Raw genomic sequence first — 18237 nt, 5'->3', positions numbered from 1 at the left:
GATTTACATTTTTTTCTTTAGTAATGGTGGATCCTACATTAACTTCTAATATATATATATATTTTATATATTTATTTACACTACAAAAAAAGTGACTATTTCTAGCGGTATTGAATCCATACAAATAGCCATTTTTTTGTGACAAAAAACTATTTGTGACGATTTTGTTGCGGATTTTGGTCGATACGTTTACTCGAGTAACAAAAATTCTGCATCGTCACAAATGTTATAACAATAGCCAAGTGGTCAATGCCCGTGGGATGACTTTTTGTTACAAATTTTTGTACACGACAAAAACAAAACTTCTTTTTGTAACGACGCATGTCCGTAACAAACGATATGGTAGGGAAGTTTTCTGACAGTTACAACATATTTTCGTATCGATTTTGTTACGGGTACTTGTTCGTGACAAAAATTAAAATTTTATTTGTAACAAAGCGTAGTTGTTACAAAAATGGGTTGTGAATATTCTATGACGTGCACAATAACTTTTAGTAACAGTTTTTGTAACATCTTTTCGTGAAAAAGAATTGATCACATGTCCGTTATAATAACATTTTAATACAACCTAAAAAGACAATTGTAACGATTTTTGTAACAACATCGATGTCGTGACAATTATAAACTTTTTTTTTTTTTCATAATCTCTATAAAAAGTGGAACACCTGTCCGTTATAATAACCCTTTTCCTGCACATGCTAGGAAGCAAACCAAAATTACATACTTATGCACAAAATGATTATCTAGTAAACCGTAGAGACGTCATAGTTCTACGTAATAGTGTTCAATCGATTATCTAAAACATGTAAGGCATCAGTCTAAGTTCAACACATAAACATGGTGAGCCGATGCTCATGCGACGACAAAAAGACGACGGGGGAACTCAGGTGTGAGGAACCAACTGCAATGAATAAGTAGGTTGTATGAGTATTTAATTGCAAAAGATATAAATTACTACATCAAATAAACCTTCAAAGATAAATTATATACATCTTTTTAGGTCCACTCGATAGGCTCGACATTAACTACCTCACCGAGAGTACGTGCTCTAGCAATTGTTGGCAAAATAAGTGTTGTTTTCGATTCATGTCGGGTTCGTATCGGGTCGACTACTTTAAACGAGTTAAATAACTCAACCCTAACCCGATCCGTTTATTATCGTGTCGGGTTCGTGTTGACCCGTTTATAATCGTGTCGGATTCGTGTTGACCCGTATATGTAACTAAGTCGAAATCCTTAATTCAAATTCAATTATTTTTGTCATGTTGTGGTGTTATGTTAGTTTTTGTTATTTATAGTGTAATGTGCACAATGAATTAGATTAAATTATTTAAGATTGAACTTGTATTAAATTAATATGTGGGCTAATTATATAATCATAATTATTTTACATATATAATAAATATATTAATTAATATTAATATATTATAATCAGGTTGTCGTATCAGATTTGAGTTGAGAAACCTAACCCGACCTGTTTATTATCGTATCGGGTTTGTGTCAACCTGTATACGTAATCAGGTTGAAATATTTGACCCAAACCCAATAATTTCATATCGGATTCGTGTCGGATTGTCGTGTCGGGTTAGGTTTTGCCAACTCTACTCACAATAAACACATGAGCTATATTTCAAAGGAAGAAAAAAAAATGAAAAAAAAAACTCAAATCAATAAGCTCCAATTGATTGAGTGAATCATAAGACAATTAGTTCAAACTTTTATAGATCATTCAACTGAGATTATTTTGAATCAAATTTGAATATTTTCCAACATTATATCACACCTAGACATCCTAAGATTTTAATGAAGAAGAATTCATTGTGAAAAAGTAATTAATCTAAAAACCAAACATTATTTTAGCATACGACTACACTTTATGCTCACAATGTAAAGTTTTCAAAAACACATAAGAAATTTGAATCCACCCATGCATAACATCTAACATCTTAGAAATCAGAACTTCAAATCCAAAAACAAATTTAAACTTTAATTAATTAAAGTTTAAATTTAATCCACGCAAGTATTGATATTTTTTTTTTTCAAATACCAAACTAACATGAGAAAAATGACGATAAGAAAATTAATAATTTTTTTCCTTTCTCACTGAATAGGTATAAAAATGATACTAAACTCACCTAGGTCATGTAAAAAATTAATCTTTAAATTTTGTAAAAATGTTAAGAGACAAATAAGGAACATAAAAAATAACAAGAAATATATATTCTTAAACGTCAATAACATACACAATAAAAGGAAAATCAAAATTATCATGAGACCTTCCTAATTAAAATTTCAGAATACCATAATCTTTACAAACCCTTATATGCTCACCAACAAATTAAGTATATCTTGGTAACAAAAAAAATATTTTCCAAGTTTCAATAAATACCATTCTTATTCTTATAATTGGATTAATTCCAATATTTATTAAGGAAACGTAATTTTTGTATATAATTAACTAAATCACAGCACATGCCTATCTTCATTTTAAGTAACAACATTCAATGTAATATTCAAACATCCATGATGCCTCTAGCAATTATTAAACTTTATTTAATTAAAATTTAATTAATTAAGATGGCATAACATCTCATCTTAATAGTTAAATTTTTGCTTATTTGCAATTTACTGAAAAAGGTTCTTACATGTACCAATACATGTCTACGAGATCACATTATAGAAAGCCTCAAATATAAATTGTGACTAGATTCAAAGCACAGAATCAAACTCAAACATATGAAATAAATATAGTTGTTAACTATAATCAAAATCATAAAATATAATACTTCAATGCACACTTTTAATGGTTCAAATTATTGGTAGAAAGCTAAATTAAACCAACAGGAGACACCAAAGTATATAATCCTTTAGTTGAAATGACTCAAATTTACACTACAAATGTTTGAAATAAATCCAAAGTTTCAATATTTTCAACCGTTAAAGACGCTTGCTCTCTTATTTGGTTGGTTCAATCATTCCATCAATTACAGGTAAAATATAAATCTAAGAAAATACGTGAATTTTTAAAGTATAATAAGAATACAAAATTTACCATCAGTGTGTTGAGTCCATCAATTATTTATCTTATTTAACTAAACCACCCCACCAAAATAACTAAATTAGTATTCTTAAATTGTGGTGTCTTTATTAAACCATTTGACAACCATTGAAATAGTAATTTGTAAATTCAATTATATAACAAATATCACTGTAACCTTACCTAGGCTATTAAGATTTGCATAGATTTTTCCAACATAAAAAAACAAGTCCGACCAACAACCCCAACATTGCCGATGACGGCTCAATAAGCAAAAGTCAAAACAAAAATATGGAATAGAAATAAGTACAAATGAAAGTTCTCCGTGCAAATTCAATAATCCGTTTCTACAACATCAAAATTTAAAAACTATTGAGAAAATCCAAACAATTTTCATGGTCAGTGGCAAAGCAAAAGTTAACCTTAAATTCATACAAAAGTTTACAAATTAATTATTTTCTACTCCCATTGTCTTTTTCCCCAACCAAGCAAGAACACAAATTGAACACTAAATTTGGATTCCAAACCCAGGCCTTGCAGACGGACAACACTAGAAACAGTGGTTCAAGGAAAGCTTCAGGCAATTGGTCCAAATTTGTATACCCATTAAAAATATGAAATAATGTCTATGAAGATTATTAAAAATTCCAGAGTTCTAAATAACTTAAAAATTTTAATTTTCATAACTACGCAATAACATACCTAGTTTTAACTTACCGTTCGATAAAGCCATAAAGTGAGAACAACAGCGCGGCTAGAAAGAAATAAAATATTTTTATTAATGTGGAAATGTGAAAGAAATTTTGATGTTTTTGTCATTTGACTTTAATTTTTGTATAACGTAATTGTATGCTTAATTTAAATAAGAGTTAGAGTATTTTGGTATTTATGTACAACTACTTTTACTAAGAAATAAAAAAAAATTATTTTTGAATGACACAAAAATAAACAAAAAAATATTTTGAATTAAGATAGAGAAAGTATATTATTATTAAAACATAATTTATTATGTATAATTTAAATATAGAATTACATAATCATCCATGCCTAGCACTTGTCTCGGTTAGTTTACATAATAATTAACATTTTAAATTCAAAGTCACTTATATGATTAATAAAATTGTAATTATATTAAACAAGGATTATAATTAAATTAATAGATATTAAATTAAATATTTTACAAAAATATTCATGAAAATAATTAATACAAAAATAATATATTTAAAGTTATAATTGTTAAAAATAAAATTTTGTGCAACAAAATATAAATATCTTTTATAAATATTAATATTAATATATATATTTCTATCTATATTAAAAAAACGAATTAGCTGAGCCCACAAAGAACCGCTCCTTCATCAAATTTTATTTTTTCCTCGGTTAGATTTTATTTTATATTTTTAAAAAATTGGTGACGTAGGGATACTTCCCATGTTGTGGGTGCCCTTACGGACCACATTTTATTCTAAATGCTTTTTGATTTGAGTGGATGGAAATTTATTGTTGGCTGGATATAAACAACGACACCGACATCAATGATAATAAGTGGTACGAGAAGGTCATTCTCTTGCTCATTTCACTCTTGTTTCTCACAGATAATTTGTCTTATTCTAACTCGCAAGTTATTAAACTTTGTCTAGATTTTACTTAGAACGCATCCGAAATATAATGACTGCGAATTCCAACATTATACAAAATAATAATAATTTAAAAAATAAATAAGTACAGTTCCATCCAAAAAAAAAAAAAAAAACATTACAAATCATAAACACTAAACAAATCAACCATAAAAATTTATACAATACATAATTCACGCGCACCATTCAATAAATTTTTAATGAAACCAATATTCGAACTTATTATAGCTAGCGTTCAACATTGCTGAACGCAATCTTAGGATAAATTCAATACCATCAAAATCTAAATCCAAATCCAAAAGTCTAGATAAGAAATTGCAATTTTTGAATTGCAAGTTTTCAATATCTTCGTTCCCAAATTTAGCCATTGCCGGAGCTCCGGCAAAGACCTAGTAATCCGACATGCTCCGCCATCGGTCGAAGAAGAAGATCATCGAATCGACCTACATCGAAAAGGGCTCGGCATCTACTCTTGGAGTATTTCCGAGCGTCATGTCGAAAATCATCTCTGCCGACCCCAAAGCCTGGAAGAAACCAGTCAAGCAAACAACACAGAGTTATCGGAAACTAAATCACCGAGTAAGGTCGGGAGAGGTTTACCAATGTCAGCCCTTCGCCTTCATGTCCGGCAACGACGAACATCTTCGGAAATCCAGGCACCGGCCCGATCTTCGGAGCTCCACCAGGCACTGGAAATGTTACAAAGGCGCGGCAATTCAGAAGAAAACAACAACGAATTCAGCAGCCGTTACGGTAAACTCATTTGGTGCAGACTTACTGTAAGGTCTCAGTCCAACTCTCACTTTCCTATTGTCGATCATATCTTGAAGCGAAACTTCCTTAAGTGCAGGGAAAAAATCGCCTGCTCGATCCCAGATACGTTGAACGATAGTTTCATCAACCTCAGTATCGAACCCGACAAGCTGCCGGCTGCTTCCTGCAGAGAAAAGCACAGCAGATGAGTTCCAGCAGAGAATCGATACAGAAGAATAAGAGCATCGAAAATGTACCAAGAACAAGCCTTCCCATCGGGTCCAAAGTAGCCGTCATTGAAATAGATGTAGCATCCGAATCGGAAGCAGCAGAGACCCCGGCTGCAGATGCATGGTTGAGATATCCCGATTCCATTAGGGCGTGGTTAAGCTCGACTGTGTTGTCGTTGTCGAGAACAAGAAGATGACCCTGCCACATAAACGGTAGCATTAGAAAGGTATTCTTCTTGAAGAACATTTCGATGCCTTCATGTCAGCAAAAACATCGGAAGGTCATAACACAAAGCGAATTCAAACTCCAACCAAGTTAACAACAAAGAAGGCAAATCGATTTCACACCTTTCTCGGCTTTACTGGGAAATCCAAATCGATTTCAGAATCCTTTAGAAGCTGATCCATGACAGAACCCGTCCAACAGCCGGTTGCAATGATCACAGCTTTCTTACCACGAATCATATTCTTCTTCGTTTGAACAGCCACAACTTCTCCGCTGCTCTCGTCCCTAACCACGAGCAGAATCAACAGACATTGCATTAATATGACCAAAATTTCCAAGACCCGTATAAAAAAACAAAATCATTTCAAAAACAAATGCGACGCAGCAGCAAGATTGAAAGCCAAATGAATCGTCGTTTACAACTTCAGCCAGGGGCAGCGCTGTACGACGTGATAAATCTTCCCTAACCTTAATAAACTGGTAACTGGTTCATAATAGAACTCAACATATCTCCCTTCTGCTGCGAATTTCCTGTTACCCTATCAAGCAGTAATCCCATAATTACGTAAAAGAAAGAATTAGTGAAAAAATGCTCAAATATTTCCAAGTAACGCATAGGGAGGGAGATAATCAAACCTTCTCTATATATGCAACAGTGCGCTTTGCATCTATTTGAAAGTCACCGGGGACAAAAGCAGCGCCGTGTGCATCTCCAAGCTTAAGAGCAGGTTCTTCGGCTAGCAAATCATCACGATTTAAATAAACTGCACTCACACCGAAATCTACTAGCTTATCTACCGACTTCTTCAAATCAGCACAATCCTCTGAAGTTTTACCAACCAACAAGCTTCCTGTTAAAAGGTGATACGAATTTTAGTTACAATCCCAAGTTTTTGACTATTGGTATCTACCATTTGTAGTAAAGATGTAAAACACTTGGGGGTGTTCTCATAGAGCTTGCAGAATTATGTTATCCCTGTTTATCGAATTTGTCCTGAACAAGTGGTATCGTAGAAGTCACAAATAGAGAATTCAACGAAGAAACTTCCTAATGAAAGGTATCAGCCAATGTTATGCAACACCTTTGGCATGTCAGAGATCCTGTAAGATTCATAAACAAAGTGGAAGCATACGAACCAGCAAGTTAAGCATGAATTTTAGTGAATTAAATCTCCGAATGAATCGTCGATGAATCTGATTTGTATCACAGTTCCATTAGCTTATTTGAAACAGTGCAAGAATCGATTGAAGAATTTGGGGAAATCGAAATCGTTTATTACCAGTTTTCTTCCACCCAAGCGTCTGAAGTGGATCCAAACCTTCGTTCCGGACGCTTTCAGCCAGAGCTTCCCACAATCCATGGCTTCTAACCGCCAGCTCCCATTTATGGCTTCCCGGCGATTTGTTAACCCGCCATATGTAACCCTGACCTGAAAATCAGAAACCTAACTCAAATCCAGAACATCGAACGGATCGCAAAAAATCAAATCCACCCTACGACTGAAATGAATCTTTTTTTCAGTCTCTGCTTTGCTTCCAAGAGCTTGATTAATTATCATTAAATAGAAAAAAATAAAAATAAAAATAAAAATAGTGCAGGTAGGAGGAGGTCGATTCGCCTTATTACCTGCACCAGTGGCGCCGGCGCAGGGAACGGCAGCGTCGACGAGGGCGACGGAGAGATTTGAACCGAGTAGGAATTGGCGGGCGATGGTTAACCCAATTATTCCAGCCCCGACAACCACCACATCGAAGGTGTGCAAATCCGACCCAGAGGCCCGACCCGATTGAGCGGGTTCGAATATTTCCGTACTGATTTCCCGATAGCTACTACAAATACGTCCCGAGAAATTTGGGCTACGAGTACAGGCACTTCTGGCGGCCGCCGCCGCCGCCGCGATTCCGCCACAGCCGGAAAAGTAGGCGCGTCGAAGAGGCTGCACGCGGCGGGAGCATTGGTTGAAAGCCATGTTCAGAACGGTAGCCGCCATTGGAAGAAGAGACGTGAGTGAGCCAACAAGCAAGCGGAATGAGTGAAGGAAGAAGGTTTGAAGATTTTATAGAATACCGATCGATCCTAGAGGCCCGACGCCATTGCCTTCTTTAATCCAGTGGCAGTAATATTAACTTACCATTTATTTATTTAATTAATATTTATTAAATTAATTATGCGCAGGACACGGCCGTGTTTCGACCAACACAGGCGTGTTCTGCCCCATTGAAGTTTTGAACCGCCATTTCTGAGGGGTTTGCTTTTTCCGCCATTTTTGAGGTTAGGGTTACCTTGTTCGAAGAGCCATGGAATTCAGCTGTAACTGCCATGGCTAATAAGAGGTCTGTACCCACAAGAAAAGCAGTACAGCCCAACGTATACTTTGTCCAGCAAAATATTCTGTCCCCCCATAAGCCCTCTCTCTCTGCCTATGGAGTTTTGGTATCAACAATACGGAATGATGCTCGAAAAGCAGAGAAAAAGCACAATGGAGTGAGAAAGAGGAATCCTCCATGACTACATTGGGCAGGTTCAGTTATCAACTGAACCCATCATATGAGCCTCCCTTTTTGAACAATTCTCTAAACCTCCATTATTTCTTCATCTCTCTCCCCTCTTTCTTGTCTCTGTGCATACTGTAGAGTGAGAGAGAGAGAGAGAGAGAGAGAGAGAGAGAGAGAGAGGGTATGAGATTCGTCTGACAGATTTTGCACTGGGCGAAGGGGAGAGAGGAGCAGAGTCTGTTAGGGTTGTCGTCTACACTCACTCTACTCTCTCTACCTTTCACCACTATTTATATATATATATATATAGACAGAGAGAGAGAGAGAGGAGTAAGAATTGCAGCAATAGCTTCACCAAAAACTTGGCAGCTATGGAGGCAGCAGCAATGGAGTGCTTGAGGCCTTTTGTCAACGCCAAGCCATGGGAGTATATCGTGGTTTGGATTTTAGGGGACGATCCTTCAAGGCGATTTCCTTTTATTCTTTTTCCTCAAAATTCCTTCTTGATTCTTCTTTCTTCTTCCTCTCAACTTTTTGTTTTTTTCTCAGGTTTATACAGTGGGGGGCTTGCTGTTGCAGCGGCGCAAACAGGGTGGAGAAGGATGAAAATGGAGGGGTGAAGGAGGAGTGCTGTTGCAGGGATCAGATTGTGAAGCATTCCATCCAAACCAAGGCTTGCAGGAGACTTGCTCTGTTGCCGTCAGTCATTCCGCTCTACTCTGGGTAAATTATTTCATTAATTCTCCATTTTCGGAGCGATTAATGTTTGAGGATCCATAAAAGCTGTTGTAATGATGAGAAAAAAGTTAAAATTTTATGCAGAATCCACGGCGATGTTGCTACATCCAAACAGCCAGTTTGGACGACGGCCTCTTCTTCAGACAACGTATTCTCAAAAACTCTGCTTTGTGTTTTTTTTTTTTATAAAAAAAATAACAATAAATTTACATCTCCATTGTTGCAGGAGCCAAAGGGGACTCAAGTTGTAATCCCTGTAGACGGCGGACTGGTCGAATTCTTCAGCTCAAAGCATGTAAGATGGTTGTGAAAGGACAATAATAGTGAAGTTTTGAATTGAAAAGTATTCGATTTGATTTGATTTGAATCTTGGACTGGTTTGCTTGTTGTCTGCAGGTGGCGAGGGATCAGAAGATGATAGACTATGTATCGGCCCGATTCGGACAAGAAACCGTTATGGATAAGCCGAAAGCCATGGCCATGAATCTCAACCAGCTCGGAGATCACCTCTTGGAACCCGATTCCTATGATTGGCAAATCCATTGCCTCAACTTCCTCCCCCAGCTCGAAGCCTCGTCGTTGAGCTCAAACCTCTCGACCAGACACCGCCAATTAATGCCCTCCGATCACGCGAGCTGTCCGAAGCCCAAGAGGAAGAAGTGCACAGATTCTGTATCCGTCATCGGCGCAGTGAAAAACCGGGAAAGAGGGCCTTACAAGTCGAAGAATCTTGTCACGGAGAGGAACCGGAGGGAGAGGATCAAGGCCGGCATGTTCGCCCTCCGCGCATTAGTCCCGAAGATATCCAAGGTTGTCTGAAAAATATCTCGTCTTTCTTCACCCACCGTAGTAACGACTTACTTATCTCTCGATTGCTGCAGATGGACAGGGTGGCGACGCTGGGAGACGCCGCCGAGTACATCGAGGAGCTATTGGAGAGCATCGAGGATTACAAAAGCCAAATTCAAGCCATGGAAGACGAAGACAAATGCGGCGAAGTGATCAACGCGGAGCCCGATTGCCCCCTCCTCAAGAACGCCGTTGCGGAGGAGAGGCTGCCGCCGCCAATTCCAACGCCACCGGTCGGGACAAGACTACACTACCTGTTCTACGATTCTTTTTTTTTTAGTGATTTACTTTACAATTTTTGAGTCGTTTATAAAATATTTTTTCAGGTGCAGGCGGAAGTTAGCCGTCTGGGGGCAAAGGATTTTGCCGTGAAGGTGGCGTGTGCGCATAGGAGAGGCGGGTTTTCGCGGCTGATGGAGGCGCTCGACGCCTTGGGGCTACAAGTGGTCGACGCCAATGTCACCACGCTCAACGGCTCCATGTCGTCGATTGTTCTTAGAGTTCAAGTACGATGAAACAAAGACATGCTCTGTCTGTCTGATGCTATTTGTCAATAAAAATAGACTATTTTTGAATTGAATTGAAATAAATTTGTGGTGTTGTTGAAGGGAGGCAATGAGGAGGTGGATCCTAAGAGCTTGGAGTGTTTGTTGATCCAACTGGTTGCTTAAGAAGATCTTCCATTGGTGATTTTTCATATTTGTTGTTATTATTATTATTAGGTGATTTGTTTGTTGTGTATTTTTGTGTTGTATGTTTTGTTAATAGACTAAATCTGTCCTTGGAGTGGAGTGGGCACTGGAATCTGAGAGTATATTCTTGTAGAGTGAAGTGGGCACTGGAATGGAATCTGAGAGTATATTCTTGTATGTTTGATACATCATTATTGTGTTTGTTTGTTTGCTTGCTTGTTGACAAGTCCGTCTGCTTGATATTTATTATCTGTAAATTATTAACCGCTTACTCTTTAGTGGTTGGGACAGAGCATATGGTGCTGCGATGAGAGCCAAGTGATTTGTTTTTATATGTTCTTTCAGTCCACTCTCTCAGGGGTCATTGTAGACTTCTTTTGGCTCCGAATATGTATATGTTTAAGAGATCTTTTCGTCTCCAATCAGATGATTCATTTGCTTAAGGACTCGCTAGATGATTCATTTGCTCAAGGACTCTGTTATTTTATATAGCTTAAATTAACAAGTTATTGATAATAAATTAACGGTATTATTTTATTATATGAACAATATAGTTAATATTTTAAATATTTTTAGTATTGAATCTATCTGGATTTGGTCCTCGGCTGACAAAACAAAAGGAGATGTGCCAAGGTGCAAACGAGCTATATCTTCCGAGCCAAGTGGAGCATGCATGAAGTAGTCCGATGCTTCTTTTTTTTCTGGAGCGGCTAGGCCATCCTAGACTTGAACCAGAGTGTCCTTCGCTTTACTTCTTGGGTTTCAAGTTCGCCTACGAGAGAAAAAAAAAAAAAAAAAGTCCAGCTTAAAGAAAAAATAAACTCTTATTTATATAAAATATATGTAATATAAATATTATTTTTAAATAATAATTTATTATATAATACAAATAAATAAAATTATATTTATTTATTTATAATTAATTTAAAACTAATTTCTATAGAAAATGACTGAGTTTTACATATAGATAAAAATATTTTTTTTATTAAAAAGAGATAATAATAATGAGGTTTTGAGTGTCAAGGGTAAGATGTAAAAAATTTAATTAAATTATTTTATATTTTTTATGTATATTTAATATGAATAAATTTATTAAAAATAGAAAAATATCATGCTTTATAGGACAAACAAAAAAGTAAAATTAGTTATTTGTGATAAAATGGAGATGTAAAAGTATATTGTAGAGGATTAATCAATATATATCATACAAACAAACAAGTATAATTTTAGTTAACACAACATGTATATCTTGTTAGTAGTGTTAACTGATGTTATGTACTATAAGTTCACATTTTATGGATGTATATCTTGTTAGTAGTGTTAATTGATGTTATGTACTGTAAGTTTACATTTTATGAATGTATATTTTGTTAGTAGTGTTAACTGATGTTATGTACTGTAAGTTTACATTTTATGGATGTATATCTTGTTAGTCGTGTATACCTTCTACAATTGTTCTCAACGCTCTTCATGCTTTGGAAGCGATTAATTACAACTTTATTCTGACATTAACAAGCGTTTCCTTCTCTGTAGCACAAATTAACGAATCATTCAAAACATCATCACCCATCCGATTGTGCAAATTTGACTACACAAGTTTCATAGCAGAAAAATATATTTCAATTGTTGTTGTTGCGATTGATAAAACCAAAGTTAGCTTTAATAATCGAAAGACATAATGACAAGAAATGTGCTTTCCTGTTTGCACCACCAATCTAGCAAGGTTACTGATACCATCTAAGTTAGTAAATCTTTCATCTTGAAGCATAGTCTATAGTAGATGTCAAGATCACCCTCCAATGAATTTTCTTCCATATTATTAAAATCATATGGATAGAATGCACTTAACTTCACTAACTTTGATGCATCAAACATAGAAAATGAATCTAGCGGACTTAAAGCAACCATATTAAAAAGCAACTTAGTACTAACCTTAGTAAATCGATCACCAAAGTCTTGAATTTGCATATCCAAAACAATGATGAAAATGTCTACTTCAAAATAGTGCCGATTGGAGATGGTGTTTTTCGATTTCTTGAAGTAACATAACAATTCTCCATATTTAAGCTTTCATACTATACTTTTGACAAAATGAATACACTATCTCCAAAAGTATACCAAACCTATTTTTTCTAAACTTTTGCAATGATTTTTTTGTTCCTTCAATCAATGAGACTGCTTCTATAATATCTTGATCTTATCTTTGAAGAGCTCGTGACAACACATTCGTAAACCCTAAAATATGCAACATTAGGCGCAAATAGAATTCAAAATTAAATTACTGAAAATATTCTAGAAGATCAAGCTGATGCCGGCTCAAACTATTATCATCATCCTCTTTAATATATTTAAGCACTACAACAACTTTCGGGAAACAAAAAAATCAAACCTTGTAGTATTTTGTGGTGAGAACCTCAATGTGTATCTCTTGCACGAATAAAAGAGAATTCTTGATTAAATCCTCTTTCCGTTTCAATTTCACTTTTACAAATAACTTATTGTATTATATCTTTGTAGCCTTCTAGAATAATATCTTTCTGTTTGCAAGAAGCACAAACAACATTCATCATTGTTGCAAGCATGTCAGAAAAGTTTTTAACATCATTGTGATTTTTTTGCAACAACAACAATTACTAACTGAATTAAGGGGCAGACCTACATGGGGCCGCTGACCTCACCTCCCAAAATATATATATATTTTGGTGTAGAAAATAATAAAATTATGTATTTTATAGTAATATGCTTCTCCTATTTTTTTATTTTTTTTATAATGTAAAAAATAATAAAAATTTTGTCCGTTTGTTGATTTACACTTTTAGCCTTTATATTTTACTTTTTTATAGTAAAAAAATATTAAATTTTATGTAGTTTTGTTGAATTTTTTTTTAAAACATTTAAATTTTCCCAATTTTTGTTTGCCCGGGTGTGTTATGAATTAAAAAAAAATAACATTGAATTGATAAAAAGAAAATCGATATTTTTACCCTCCCAAGCTTTTACTGCTGGTTCTGTCACTGACTGAATTTGGTCAGCAAAACAATGCACATAATATAAAGAGTTGTTATCCTTCAAGATTAAAACTTTCAAACCACTAAACTCAAATTGCATGTTGTTTGCTCCATTATAACCTTGATGCCTTATATGTTTTAGTTAAAGTTGAAGATAGTAAATATACATTCAAGTATAAAAATATATGTATTTAAGAATTTTAATTATGAAAAGCTTACCTATTAAAACTCAATCCATGCTTAAAAAATAGGAAATCTATGGCAGATTTAAAAGTTCATGACGATGTATCCATCACATGAACTACACCAATAAATCTTTCCTTAACAAGTCTATGTGTATCTACGTATCTCAAAACCACGACCATTTGTTCTTTTTTTGATACATCAATAGACTCATCAACTAAAAATGCAAATACATCATTACCAATCTCTTCAAAAATGGACTTTAATATTTCATTCGCAAAACGATTCACAATATCCTTCTGAATAGATGTAGACACCATTTGATTATTCTTTGAAGCATTTCTTAATATAATATTGTGAATGGACTCATTTGCACTTCCAAGTAATGATAATGCTTTCAAAAAAAGACCTCTATAGTAAGTTTTTCGACTTATCATGACCACATAGTGATATTGCATTTTTCACTAAAAATCTGCAAACATCAATCGAAGCATTTGATCTAATTCGGTATTCTTTCTTCGCAGTTTCACTTTGCTTATGACATGCAACAACAATTGACTAATTCTATTTCATTAGATTTTTATATTTTTGTTGTGCTTTATTGCAAAAACTAGAAATATCACCTACGTGAATACTGAATCAATCATTCTTGCTCCAACTATCAAATCCCTTCGTCACAAAAGCATCACTCCCACCTTAATTTCCAACATAATCTCTAATGAAATAACAATATAAACAAAAATTTTGTCTTCTTTCACACTATACTCCAACCAACAAAACTCATTAAACCATTTGAGGACAAAACGATGTACTTTACTTCCGACTCTTTTTGTTGGAAACACATAATCGTGTGGATGAAAAAAGATCCTCTTTGCTAATACAGTCGCCTTATTTCATCTGTTTGATTTGCGTCATACTTCAAAATTCTTGGCCTATCAACCGAATCCCACGAAAGATCTGTTAATTCAATTATCTTTGATGGTGTTGATAGATAACATTTCGGTTGAAAAAAATTGTCGGAACTACTTCCACTTGAACCATCACAAGATACCTTTCTTTTTAAAAGTTTCTCCATAGAAAATAAATCTACATTTATAGATGTAAAAAAAAAACATTAGAAAATTATCAAAAATCATAATATAATTCAAATTTTAAAATTTTGTTCTAATTTAATCATAAATAATGTAAAATCTTCTAATAAAAAATGTAAAACCAAAAGTAATACAATAATAAAATTAAAATAATATAAAAATTTGAATCGAATTAGAAAAAGAACAGATAAATTATGCATTGAATCAAAATATATATAAAAAGTACAATAATTTCACCTCACTTGGATGTGAGTTTCACGGACAGATCTTTAAAGAAATTTGGATTGAACTGAAGAAAAAAGAAGAAGCTGCAATAACAGACGAGCGCAAGGCGGCTCAGCGGTGGCTGATGACTCCAAATATGAGCATATTCTTAGTTTGACAAAACTGTGTATTACTCGAATTTCTGTATAAAAACCATCATAATAACCCGTTAATGGTATACATTATTGATCTATATCGCTTGGCATGATCCATATTCCGTTGTTGAGATTATTAACGATTTTTTGCCCTTTTTAAGCGGTAGTCTGGTGCCAGAAAAGCTAAGGCATGTGCCACAAGCGTTAGCCTCCTCCGCTCGCATGCGCCCAGAATATCTACTGAAAAAGACTAAGGCACGAGAGGCAAGCGGTAGCTTCCATCGCTCACAAGCGATAGCCCCTCCCGCTTGCAAGCGACAGCCCAGACACCCACCGCTGCAGAATGTCACCAGATTTCGACTAAGTATTCCAACTGCAGCGGTTCAGCCATCTCATTTCCAGCCAGCACAAGCGAGTTTAGCTGCGCTGATGCCCTCCAACTCTCCGGCAAGCGAGGAAGATCTGAGCCTTTACAATTCAATGCAAGCGAAGCGGGCACCCTGGAAGTTATGACCAGCAACTACTTCAACAGAATAACTACCAGCAACCGCCTAACTGCCCAGCGGTTGGAACCGCCCAGCAACTGCTTGCAACCGTCCCAATTCACCTACTATAAATAGGGCCATATATCTTTATGTAAATAACTTCGATTTTTGGAGTATTTTGAGCAATTACTTTATGCAGTCAAGTTGTCTTCCTGTCTCCGAGAGCTCCAACCCTATAAGGGAGTTCTCCACAGGAATGGCCAAGGGAGTAGGGATTTTCCTCCTCCCTTGGCCAAGTCTTTATCGCTTTCTTAGATTAGATTACTGCTTTCAATTATAGCTTTGTAGTTCTAATCTTTCCAGCTTTAGTAGTAATTAGTGAAATATCATTCAGTTCTCAATCCTCATTTCTTTCACACTTTATCCATACTTATATAAACTTTGAATTTAAAGAACTTCATTTCACTGGTTTAGAGCATGAGAAGAATTGATTAATCTGAGCCTTGTTTTGCGCCAAAAGCGGTTTCAAGGTAGTTCAACGTAATTAAGTACGTGGGAGCCTTGTCGACCTGCTTAACTACTGTTCTGAATTCAATTTTGATTAAAGAGAGGTAACAGAAGGGTAAAGCCACTAATGAGGCAGAAGTTGGGATAATTAATGGGGCATAGACGGTGGTCTATTAGGTCACAGAGATTCCTAGTGACAGTAGGGTTTCTTTCTTATAATGTCTGGATTCTGGGTGTCATTGAAGTCTTGTTGTAAATCCCTTAAGGTCAAATTCCAGTGTTATGAATTCTTTATACTTTAATTTATCTAATTACACCATCCCCTTCTAACCGTTTTCGTAATATACATATATCTTCGTTAACACACTTACATCATTCGCTCATTACATCCAGGGGAATCTATCCATTTAGTAACGCACAAGTCAGACATAACATCTTCTCTTCACTCTCTGTCGCTTACCTATATACACATACATATATATATATAACATAATGTGCCACCCGTCCATGTCTCGTTCATTCGGTAACCGCCATTCATCTATGTCCCGTTCACTTGGTCCCCGCTTCCGCTCATGTCCCGATCATCTGGCTACTGATGGCACTTCACTTTACCCCTTCGCTTCGCTTGCTTCCGCTCACCCCTTTTACCGCTTTACTTACCGCTTTCAAATAGACTAGAAGTTTTGATCCGCCGCAAGCGGATCCTTTCCTGCAATTTTCATCGTTTTTTCAAGATCTTCACCATTTGAAATTCATGACTTAAAATCCTTGTGTTCGACCTGGAAACTCACTAGTAAAAAGAGTATAAATAATTGTGATAACTACTCAGGGTCTACAACCACAAAATTTACTATATCTGATCGCTTTTCTATATACATCACTCACTGACTTTCGTATATAAATTCCCTGTGGATTTGTGCAAATTACAATACACACAAATTTAGTTGCCATAATTTGGCGCCGTTGTCGGGGAATTTTAAACTCATGAAAAGTATCCGGGTTGATGATCTTTTGAAGCGCCATACTATACTCTTTTAATCTTTGTAATTCTGTTTTGCGTTTTACTAACTATTGTTCTAACTTTTACTTTGGTGTGGCTATCATTGTGTAGGGGTCCGAAGCGTTTTCAGCGTCCCACAAGTCCTATTCCTTCCGCTCGATCACAGAGACGTCATTTTAGAGAGCAAGTGCGAGAAAAACTTATGGTGAACCAAGAAAATGGCACCGCTTCTTCTACTGTTGTCCCAGCTTACCAGACTGCTGTAGGGACCTCATCAAATTCTGCCACATCTGCGTCTTCGCAGGAGGTGCCGCTCCAAATTCCCACTGTGGTCCTTACTTTCATTCCCCACGCGCTGACACCGACTGAGGAGTAGCTCATGAGAGCCCTCAGTAGCATCTAACAGAGAATGGCGGGGCTGCAAGCGCACCTCGCTCAGGTAGAGAAGGCCCAAGCCGCGCAGGGAGCGTTTATCGCTTCCCAAGCAGCTCAAGCTGCCAACACTGTTGCGATTCCCTCTACCATCACTCCCCCACCACCTACTGATGAGCCTAACCAGAGGGCTGAGGGACACAGGGCTGTTGAACGCCCGCTTGTTGAAGTCCCAATGGACGTTCACTACCAGTCCCTTCTGGATAATACATTACTTACTAGTTCTGTGCCCAGAGGCTTTGGCCATTATGAGGTGAAATCAGCGCTCGTGAACTTCAATAGTATCGCTGCCACCTCCAAATCACATGGCATCACGGAGGACGCTGCCAAACTGATTATGTTTCCATTTTCTTTAACAAGAGAAGCTAGTGAATGGTTTGACAATCTTTTTTCCATTCCTGGTTCTTTCAAGGAAGTAACGCAGGCCTTCGTGAGTAAAATACCATCCTGTATCAAAGACCATTCGTCAGATGAATGAAATACTAACTTTCAAGATGGCGAATGATGAGACCCT

At 36.0% G+C, this 18237-nt stretch overlaps 2 protein-coding genes across 3 annotated transcripts; one reads left to right on the top strand and one right to left on the bottom strand.

Annotated features, from left to right (window-relative positions):
* Nucleotides 1-4802: 4802 nt before the first annotated feature.
* On the bottom strand, nt 4803-7986 carry LOC127259023 (uncharacterized). Its single transcript, XM_051286149.1, has 9 exons — nt 7511-7986; nt 7164-7313; nt 6520-6734; nt 6352-6422; nt 6006-6168; nt 5685-5856; nt 5453-5611; nt 5275-5363; nt 4803-5198 (listed from the first exon to the last, which is right to left on the bottom strand). Exons 1-9 carry the CDS (start codon nt 7872-7874, stop codon nt 5118-5120), a joined length of 1464 nt encoding a protein of 487 aa, XP_051142106.1. The 5' UTR covers nt 7875-7986; the 3' UTR covers nt 4803-5117.
* Nucleotides 7987-8640: 654 nt separating this feature from the next.
* Nucleotides 8641-10957, top strand: LOC127259024 (transcription factor bHLH90-like). Of its 2 annotated transcripts, XM_051286150.1 has the most exons (9): nt 8641-8845; nt 8929-9102; nt 9202-9265; nt 9344-9412; nt 9514-9927; nt 9999-10199; nt 10293-10472; nt 10575-10832; nt 10938-10957. In XM_051286150.1, the coding sequence occupies exons 1-8, from the start codon at nt 8751-8753 to the stop codon at nt 10635-10637; spliced, it is 1260 nt and encodes a 419-aa protein (XP_051142107.1). In that variant the 5' UTR covers nt 8641-8750; the 3' UTR covers nt 10638-10832; nt 10938-10957. The 2 variants fall into 2 exon arrangements, with proteins under 2 accessions (XP_051142107.1, XP_051142108.1); XM_051286151.1 differs by lacking the exon at nt 10938-10957 and having other exon boundaries at nt 10299-10472; nt 10575-10859.
* The last annotated feature ends 7280 nt before the right edge of the window (nt 10958-18237 follow it).

The sequence above is a fragment of the Andrographis paniculata genome, unplaced genomic scaffold (genome assembly GCF_009805555.1).
Source record: "Andrographis paniculata isolate CXL003 unplaced genomic scaffold, ASM980555v1 Contig5END, whole genome shotgun sequence".
Lineage (NCBI taxonomy): Eukaryota > Viridiplantae > Streptophyta > Magnoliopsida > Lamiales > Acanthaceae > Andrographis > Andrographis paniculata.
The sequence above is the reverse complement of the archived record's forward strand: the minus strand, read 5'-3'. Positions and strand labels throughout refer to the sequence as shown.